This window comes from Lemur catta, chromosome 13 (genome assembly GCF_020740605.2).
Source record: "Lemur catta isolate mLemCat1 chromosome 13, mLemCat1.pri, whole genome shotgun sequence".
Taxonomy (NCBI): Eukaryota; Metazoa; Chordata; class Mammalia; order Primates; family Lemuridae; genus Lemur; species Lemur catta.
Window position 1 is genome coordinate 39,048,336 of NC_059140.1, and position 10,148 is coordinate 39,058,483.

Sequence of the window (10,148 nt, forward strand, 5' to 3'; positions counted from 1 at the left end):
CTGATAACTGCTCACATCTCTGACCCTTTGCTTATTGGGCTACACTGGAAGTGCCTGGGGGGGGGTTATTCAACCTTGCATTTCACTACCTGGCACCCTGCAAACAGCAGGTGCACAGCAAACATTCCTTGGCCCGATGGATGATTTTCTTAACATTCTTCTCCACCCTCTCCTCTGTCTTCTTGCAGCGCTGAGGAGCATTTATTTATTTTTATTCCCCAAATCAGTGATCAGATACTCACTCATAAATATGAAATTTCAGAACGTGCTGGGTGCTACGCAAAGCCCGCCTGGGAAGCCAAGGAAAAGCTTCTAGGGTGAGGAGCTCTGCGCGCAGCAATCCCACGGTGAATGCTAATGTGCAGGCGGCAGGAGTTAGAGAACCAGACTGGAACAAGAAGAGGACCTTCAAATATACAAATATCCCTCCTTGAGATTGGAGGGAACCTGGGATGACGGAGGCGAGCAGGGGCCCCTGGACCTTTGGGAGGATGAACACGCAGGGCGCTGAAAGGGACGGGGACAGAGGGTTCCCCGGCCTTACTATATCCTTCCTTTAGTCTGGCCTCGAAGGCCCCGAGGGAAGAGGCCGCGTCTGCCTCCCTCGTGGGGACGCGCCCCGAAGTCGCTCCTTTAGCTCACCCAAATTCCCGTTGCCATTTCTGCCTAATTCCTCCTATTTGAGGTCTCCCCCTTTGTCTCTGCACCCAGAAAATAAACTATTGTAAAGCATCCTACGGCAGGATACTGAAGTTTGCTTTTTGTTTCTAGGGTTTTTGTTCAGGACTGCACGGCAACGTGAACTGGCTGTCCCTGGGCTGGGGCGGCCCCTTCGTCTCTCTGGAGAACTTTCAGTGACACGACGACCATGGCAGCGCCACAGCTGCACTATTCGAAGCGGCAGTTCAGGAGGCGGCCACGCATTTCCACTCCCGGGGACCCAGAGGCGCCGGGAAGTTTACATCCTCTTTCCAGAGTCCCCAGGCGCGGGGTGGGGTCACCAGGGGAGAGGGCGCTGTGACTGCCCCTCCAGAGAAGAGCCGTTTTCCAAGTGGCCTGTCCCCGGCTCGGTCCACTCCGGGAGAGGGAGAAAGTTGGGCGGGAGCGCGCGGCGGGGTTGGGGGGCGCGGGTGGGAGACGGGTCGCCCCCCGCGCGCGCTCGAGCCGGGGTGGAGCCAGCGGCCCAGCGCGGCGTCAGCGTTTAAGATGCAAAACGAGTCCCCACTCCCTCCCGCCCCGTCCCGCCCCACCCCGCCCGGTGAGCCCGGCTCCGCCGCTCCGCAGCCGCCCCCGCCTCCTGCGCGCCGCGGCGCCCCAGCCGGCGGCTCTACTTAAGCAGCGCGCGGGCCGCGAGCCGGCACTCGCCTGGAGCGCGCGGGCGAGGCTGGCGGAGCGCACCGGGGCTCGCGGGGGCGCACGGCGGCGCGCTCGGCCCGCTCGGCTCTGCGCGGCTCGCGGCGGCGGCGGTAGGGGCGCGGGGCTGAGCGAGCGTCCGGGCTCCGGGGCTCTGCGAAAGGTGGCTGCGGCTCCCGAGTGCGGCCCCGCTCCCTGCCACTGCCCCGGCCCGGCCACTTCTTTGCCATGGCTCTGGCGGACAGCACACGTGGATTACCCAACGGGGGAGGCGGCGGGGGCGGCAGCGGCTCCTCGTCGTCCTCCGCGGAGCCGCCGCTCTTCCCCGATATCGTGGAGCTGAACGTGGGGGGCCAGGTGTACGTGACCCGGCGCTGCACGGTGGTGTCTGTGCCCGACTCGCTGCTCTGGCGCATGTTCACGCAGCAGCAGCCGCAGGAGCTGGCCCGGGACAGCAAAGGCCGCTTCTTTTTGGACCGGGACGGCTTCCTCTTCCGCTACATCCTGGATTACCTGCGGGACCTGCAGCTCGTGCTGCCCGACTACTTCCCCGAGCGCAGCCGGCTGCAGCGCGAGGCCGAATACTTTGAGCTGCCGGAGCTCGTGCGCCGCCTCGGGGCGCCCCAGCAGCCCGGCCCGGGGCCGCCGCCACCGCCCTCGCGACGCGGGGTGCACAAGGAGGGCTCGCTGGGCGACGAGCTGCTGCCGCTCGGCTACGCGGAGCCCGAGCAGCAAGAGGGCGCCTCCGGCGGGGCGCCGTCGCCCACGCTGGAGCTCGCTAGCCGCAGCCCGTCCGGGGGCGCGGCGGGCCCGCTGCTCACGCCGTCCCAGTCGCTGGACGGCAGCCGGCGCTCTGGCTACATCACCATCGGCTACCGCGGCTCCTACACCATCGGGCGGGACGCGCAGGCGGACGCCAAGTTCCGGCGGGTGGCGCGCATCACCGTGTGCGGCAAGACGTCGCTGGCCAAGGAGGTGTTTGGGGACACCCTGAATGAGAGCCGGGACCCCGACCGGCCCCCGGAGCGCTACACCTCGCGCTATTATCTCAAGTTCAACTTCCTCGAGCAGGCCTTCGATAAGCTGTCCGACTCGGGCTTCCACATGGTGGCCTGCAGCTCCACGGGCACCTGCGCCTTTGCCAGCAGCACCGACCAGAGCGAGGACAAGATCTGGACCAGCTACACCGAGTACGTCTTCTGCAGGGAGTGAGCTCCCCAGACCCCCTGGCGACTCCAGCGCCCACTCCCCCTCCTTCCTGCCCGAGAGATGATTACAGAGCCTCCCGCTCTTCCTCTGTCCCCTGGCTACCCTTCCCTGGTCTCTCCCTCCAGTAGTTGCTGGGCCAGACCCGTCCCCGTCCCCCCCAGAACCTGCAGTCACAAATCCTCTGGGCCTCTTCGCCTTCTTTGGACCCCGCTAATCGAGAGAACCCAGACACGTACCCCCCACCCCACGCTTCCTCTACTCCCTGTCGCAAACCGCCCCTCCCCGAGTTGGGACTTCAGTCTGGATCTGGCGGGGCAGTGTGGCCACAAAGTCACCAAGTACCTGGCAATGACTGAATTGTTCAGAACCTGATTGGACCGTGTCCAGTGTGTAGAAGATTCCTTGAAATCTTCTCGAGCCCTTATGTCTCATTCGCGGTTTAAGAGATCAGAATTGATAACACTGGGGATAGTTAGTGTTTTAAAGGGCCGTTACACAGTCTTTTTGACTCTTTGAAGGTTGAGTTTTTGAAGGCTGAATGGAAGACTGTGATCCTGAAATCAGGACCGCATGGAGGCAGTCCAGTGACCGTAAATGAATAAAGTTTTGAAAAGTTACAGGTAAAAGCAGAACAATCTAGTGCTGGCACAGTGAAGGATCCCATCTTTCCCATACAGAATAAAAAAGTCTTCGCCTGTGGCTTAAACTTGTAGAAAGTGATCCTCCTGCCTGCGGAGGTGCCCTTTTTCATAGGTTTGTCGCCAGAAGCCCTTGGTTCCACTGGTTGACATAGCAGCGCCTACTGTCAAAAGGGAGAAAAGGGCGCTGCCCCGCCAAGAGGGCAAGGCTGCCCAGGACTCCAAGACAGATGGCAGGAAGACACCTAGCAGTGCTGGGAAGTAGTGCACGTTGTCAGTGTTAGGAAAGCCTGTATTCTTGCAGTGAATGGCAGTAGGATCCTTAGCTCTAAGACTTGGGGGTGGGGTGGGGAGGGGAGGGAGGAAGGGGTAGGAAGGGTGGGAAGGGAGGAGCAGACATACTCATTTATTATTTGAAAGCTGGAAGTTTGTACCATCCGTTTGAGTACATGCACATTTTAAAAATATCAAATAGTACATGCAAACATGCCAAGCATTTTATAAAGATTAATAACAGACCTACTCTTTAACTGGCAGTTTATTGAACTTACTGTTTTGAGTCCTAAGCTTAGAAATTGCTAATACTTATAGAACTTAACCAAAGAGTTACCCAGTAGGGTTTTAGTTTTTGAACTTTTATTTTCTTGTTGATTATAAATCTTGATGTTAAAATCTACTTACTTGAGCAAAATAAGTTTGATTTTGGTTGCTTAGACTTAAAATCTCTTATTCAAGATCCTTGTTTTCTCCAAACCCAGCAAATGTTGACTACTGGGCAAACCTGAATACCCGAAAATGCCACTTCCTTCATGCAGTTTGTTTGAAGTTAAGGTGGAATCTTTGCAAGTGGCAGAGCTACAGAGAAATATAAGCACCAAGGGCTGCCCATCTGTAGATAGCTGTAAAATGGAATATGTTTAAATGAAGGCAAATGAGTACTTAAAAGTGAGCTGAGCAATAAAATGGTGTTTTAGGTAAATGCAGCAGAAACAGAAGGAGACCTGGTTGCCTTATGCCTTTACTCTTACATGGAATAAATTCCCAATGCATATGCTGTGTGCACCATAAGTGAAGGGAAACAACCCTCGTCGTGCTTCATGCTGTGAGGTGTCCTTTGACTATTCTGTGATGACGGAGAAGACTTTCTATTTTGTTTTGTTTCAGCATCTTTATCTGAAGTCTGTTTTTAAAGATTTTGTAAGAGCCATTTTCAGTGTTTAGTGCTATTTTTCCTTCTTTTTAAAAATGAATCTTGTACTGTATCTTACTGTATCCATACAGCAGTTACGAATTGGAACAGTTTTATTCTTAGACTCATGTGATCCAATCTGTATATACCATATATAAGCATTTTACACGAATCATTTAGTTTTTTAATTCATTTACTAATGCTATACAGTTTCCTATATTTACCCCTAGTAACTTGCATCAGATGATGTATATACTAAAAACAACATGTTTTGATGAGTTTCTTTGTCTATGGGGAAATTGGATTAGGAAAAAATACCTAATTGTAAAACTGAGTTTGCTCCATACTTTTTTTGCTTGGATATTAGTTGTATGTTTAATCATGTGTCGATTAACTGTCTACTTAAAATCAAGGTACCTGTATTTTTAATCCACTAATTTTTTAAATTGGGAAAGCAAAAGATTTAAAGTCTTTATTATTAGAGTTACATTTTAAGAAAAGTAAAGTTAGTTTTATATACAAGGCCTGTAATTGTAGGGAAAGTGGAAGCAGAAATCCAGGGAGTTGTGTTTGCTTATGTGTTGAGTTTGGTCTCAGACTAGATAATGCATCAGAACTTACCTCTGTTTCAAGCCTGGAATGATTTAGGACTGTTGCTCACTGGCCAAAAGTGAGTATCACAGAGATTTCCCTACCCTGTGTGGCATTTTGTTAGATTGTTCAACAAAAAGCACGTGATTGAGAACATCTTAGGACAGATCAAAACCACTGACAGAGGGCAAGACTCACCAATTCTGATCTCCCTTGTCAAATCTGCTCAACTCCAGGACATCATGAGAAACTGCTAAAGTTTTGTCTCAAGTCTTATGAATGTTTATTTTGTAAAACTTTGAGTTGAGCTATCCCACTGTCTTGTACATAGGCATCTTACTCCTCTCCCCCTTGCTATCTACACATCCTACATTATTTGTAATACTGGATATTTAATGGTTAGGGACAGTAAACAGACCTCTTTTTCCAGGGATGACTGTCTCCTTTAAAGTTGAAGTTGATAAATGGAAAGTCTCTACTTTTAGCCCAAAGTAAAGGCTGGGTAGGAAATTCATTTTACATTGGGTAGACAGTATAACAGAGGTAAGATGACTTGGCATGGGCACTTTTAAATCCTCTCCTCTCCATATACTTTGGGCCACAAAAGGAACCTTTGAGGTCTATGAAGTGGGCTGGAGTGTTGATCATCACCTATGAGCTTGAATGGGGGTATTGAGGGTTCATTTGAACCCTCCTAAAACACCATTCAAATAACCTGGGAAAATGTCATAAATTATCCAGATAATTATGACTGCAATAATCTGACTCAGATACATTTACATATGTTGCTCTAATTATCATTTCATATTCATAGTGACATTAGACTTTTAACAGCAATTTTTAAAAAGGGATTTATTGACAGTGGGGGTTAAAAAGACAGGTACCATGTTTCATATTTTTGCACCAAGTGATTGACGTGTTTATTTTTTAATACATGTAGACTGTGAACCATATTCATTCTGATTTTTCAAATGGTGTATTGTGGAAAATATTCCTTGAAGGTGTTAAATTTAAATTTTTTTCCCTTTCAATGCTATTTTTATTCTTGTGTTTCTTATTTGGTTTTTTGGATTGATAGCAAAGTGGTAATTTATAATGCTAGCCAAAATTGTCTTCTCTTTCAAACCAGACCCATATATATATGTGTGTGTGTGTATATACATATATATATATGGCCTGCTTCTCTGAGGAAATGCGTAATCTGTGAATACTCAGACAAAATGGGCAATTGGCAGTGCTCCTAATATATTCCAATTTTTATTGGAATTTTCCATGAAATGTTATCATTGTATTACAGCCATGTAAGGTAAAGCTTTGATAATTTTTTACTCTTCAAGTTATGGTAAAATCCAGTCTAATATTCAAATCATTTTTGTACTCCTACATGAAAAATGCTAAATTACAGTGCAGACATTTAGAAAAGTATTGACTAGAGGGATTGAATTCCTTAAGAATTTCTCTTACAGTCTATATCACAAATACTTTACTCAATTGACTTAAGTTTTTAAAGTAGTTAAGCTGAATATTTTTACTGTAAACTTACCAGAATCAATTCTTTGTTTGGAATTTTTTTCCTGTTTTTTTGTTACCATAAATCATTTAAAAACTAAATTAATTTTCTTAGATGACCTAAGTCTGTCTGTTGAGACATAAATAAAGCAGTCTTGTTTCCAGTATCTATAGGACATGAAAATAAGTTTTCTTATAGCCAGAAACAAGTTATGTTAAGGTTAACTTGTCATTGTCATCGTTTTGGACAATACAAATCTAACAGTATTAACACTTAAGAATTTAGATTCTCTACTGGGGTCCTTGAAACTTAGATGGAAGAAATTCAACCAGAATATCTATATTAGAATATAATCATGTGTGGTAGTAAGATTGAGTAGTTGACCAAGAATACTTGTCACTTATACATTTTGTGATTTCTTTTCCAAGCCAAGTTTTTTATTTTAAGTGTGTTTTGAGGTATGTGTACATCAATTGTAAACTGTTATACAACTGTCTTTGTGACTTTACAGTCAGGTAAATTTTGCTGTTACTTTTGAATACAAATAATGACAATTCCTTTATAACCATTCAAACAGCATTAGTAACCATTTAACGACAAAACGTTAAAACATCCATTATGGATGTTAATTTTGAAGATGTAAATTATATGTTGTTTAATTTTGGGGAGGCATCTGAAAAACTCTTATCTGCTAAACAACGTAAGATTCCCACAGAGCTATCTGAGATTCTGAAATTGTTGAAAATGTTATATGCTAAGTGATACATATTATTGAGTCATTTTCCCAAAATATAAGGGGAGAGGGAAAAAATAATAATATTATAAGACTTTTCTAATGAAACAGAAAGCTAAGGAAAAAAATCCCTGTATATTTTTTTAAAAAAAGATGCTGTGGAAGTCTTTTTGGACATGCCCAAACTTTGAGAATTTCTTCAACTGTCTAAATGGTATAGAGATTTTTGTTCTCCTTGTTCACAACCAGTTGTATAACAGAAATATTCAATGCTGTTTTCCTCCCTGTGTGTGAAGTAATGAATCATTGATTATGTGACTTGTTATGTATTCTATTAAACACTAAAAAATAAAACGTTCACTCCTTTAATTATTTCTCCTGCCTCCTCGATATGGATTGTGTTGAATACTGGTCTAATTTCATTTAAGGGGTCCTCAAAATACTGGGAATGCTTCCCAAATTGTTGTGGGACTACTGATGAGCATTAAGCCATCAGAAGTACTCCTCACTGAGTTGGCCAGCTGGGCCAGGCATGAACACATCCTTTCCCCAGAGTCTACTGTCAGGAATGCACAGGTGGTTTGGTACTCAATGTGGAAGAAAAGCCTGTCACAAACATATTCTTTGACCTCAGTCTTTGCAACATGTGCCAATTGTGTATAGGGACAAGGAAATAGAAGCTTCAAGATGTACTTTCAATTAAAAGTATAATTCAGGGCTGGGTGCAGTGGCTCACACTTGTAATTCTAGCACTCTGGGAGGCCAAGGCAGGAGGATTGCTTGAGCTCAGGAGTACGAGACCAGCCTGAGCAAGAGTGAGGCCCCCGTCTCAACTAAAAATAGAAAAAAAATTGGCTGGGCAACCTCAAAAAGAAAAAAATCAGCTGGGCATGGTGGTGCGCACCTATAGTACCAGCTACTTGGGAGGCTGAGGCGGGAGGATAGCCTGAGCCCAGGAGTTTGAGGTTGCAGTGAGCAAGGGTGACATCACGGCAGTCTAGCCTGGGCAACAGAGTGAGACTCTGAATCAAAAAAAAAAATTAAATAAAAATACAATTTGTAAAGATAAGTTTCTAAAGAATGTTGGGAAACAGGATCTGCATTTTTGATGTGAGGGGTTCATTCTTACTGCATCCTCTTCAGTCATTGATGTCTGTCCTCTCTAAACAAAGCACAGTGCTGTTAAGATTGGGAAATCATGAAACTCGAGTCTGCTAGGTTATGGCGCAGGAAGCCATGAATCGGGTGGGTAGAGTGAGCCAGGGTTCGCCCTTCCTCTTTTCTTTTGCCTGTACTTCCTCTGGATAGCTTTTGTTTTAAAAAGAGAGAGAGAGAGAGAGAGTGTGTGTGTACATAAACACACACGATTTATTTTTTGAAAGTTTAATGCATATGGTGAAAAATTTAAGTAATACAAGAATGTATGAAGAGAAAATAAATCTCCCTCCACCAGTGACTCCTGGTTTTTCATAGAGGCTCCCTTTTTATCTATTCTGTAGGAATTATACCTGTTCCATGTCTTGCTTTCTTTTAACTCCATATCCTGGAGTCACTGCAATGTGTACGTATGTAGCGATGATCTACCTCATGCTGTTTGATAGCTACATGATATTCTGCAGGATACGTCATTGTCTAGATGTTTTGTCATTTGTTTTACCAGTCCTTTATTGATAGTCATTAAGTTTCCAAAGACTGCTGTATTGAATATCTTTTTACGTATGTACTGAGTCTAGCTTTTTTTGCATGAAGTGATGCCAAGAGAGAAATGACCGGGAGGTACTTTTTCCTTACTCAGGAACTATGAAAACAATATGAAAGTTATCTAGGAAATGGGGTTGGTGGTAGTATGAAATAACTCTAGGGTCGTTAGGCATATAAGTGTGAAATTTTATGTAGCTTTCATATTGGGGACAAAGCCTCCTCTCATTGTTTTCTACCTCCCTTCAAATTTTATTATAGGTTTTTTTCATGAATTATAACAAATACTTGGTTTTTAGGAATATAATATATGTAGAGGAGCCATAATATATCCCATATTTCTTAAAGAGGCACCTCTAGGGGAGTTGGAAAAGGATGGGAAGGTGTATAATAAATATGGGGACCTTCTGGAATATCAATTTGACTCATTAAGATGTGTATATATGAATCGGGGAATCAGGTCTTTTAACTGGCAAGTGATTTGTAAAAATCTTTTTGATTTTATGGAAAGTATGGTAAATTTACATGAATTTAAAAAATAAAACCCTAAATGTTAAAGATATTCTGAACTTGTAGAATTGCAGTGATGAATTCACTCTCTCCTGTCCTTAAGAACTTGGTGGTGGTGGTAGAGTTAAGAACTTCTGCTGGTATATACTGGCCTTGTTTTTTGACGGATAGTTTAAGGGAGATGTTAGTCTCTTAAGTTCTCTGCTTCTCCGATAGGGACATAAGAATGAGTAAGACCCCCAAAATGCTGAGGATTAGTGAGGGAGCCAAATAATGATAAAATAACTTGGAAGTGCAGTTCTAAGATGGTCTGAGCAACTGTAGGAGTCAGAAAGGGGGAGGCCTCACTCATGTCTTAGGCATGCTAGAGGAGGAGATAGATACCGGAACAGAGGCTTAAAAGTCAAGAAGAGGAAGAGGAGGGGCCTGCTAAGCACAGGCCTGCTCTGTGAGGAAAGACCTGGAGGCAGCCAGAGCTAGAAATAGCTCTGTGTTGCTGACATCTGATGGCAAAACAAAACAAAACAAAACCCCAACCAAACAAACAAACTTGGAGAGGCAGTATGAGCCAGATCAGGGTGAGTCTCATATAAGATTAAAAGATATGGACTTTGTTTTTAGGGTTTACTAAAGAATTTTAAGCAAGTTGTGAAACAATCAGAATTCCATTTTGCAAAGACCACTCGGGGGCCCGGTGAGGGATGGGTTTGATAGGCA

The 10,148-nt window shown here is 45.1% G+C and overlaps 1 protein-coding gene across 1 annotated transcript; it reads left to right on the forward strand.

Moving 5' to 3' along the window:
* Nucleotides 1–1,463: 1,463 nt before the first annotated feature.
* KCTD12 (potassium channel tetramerization domain containing 12) lies at nucleotides 1,464–7,592 on the forward strand. The gene has a single exon (XM_045566932.1). It carries the CDS (start codon nucleotides 1,582–1,584, stop codon nucleotides 2,563–2,565), a length of 984 nt encoding a protein of 327 aa, XP_045422888.1. The 5' UTR covers nucleotides 1,464–1,581; the 3' UTR covers nucleotides 2,566–7,592.
* The last annotated feature ends 2,556 nt before the right edge of the window (nucleotides 7,593–10,148 follow it).

Bases quoted from the DNA above. Each gene is read 5' to 3' on its own strand.
- KCTD12 (XM_045566932.1), top strand. From the start codon at position 1,582: ATGGCTCTGGCGGACAGCACACGTGGATTACCCAACGGGGGAGGCGGC.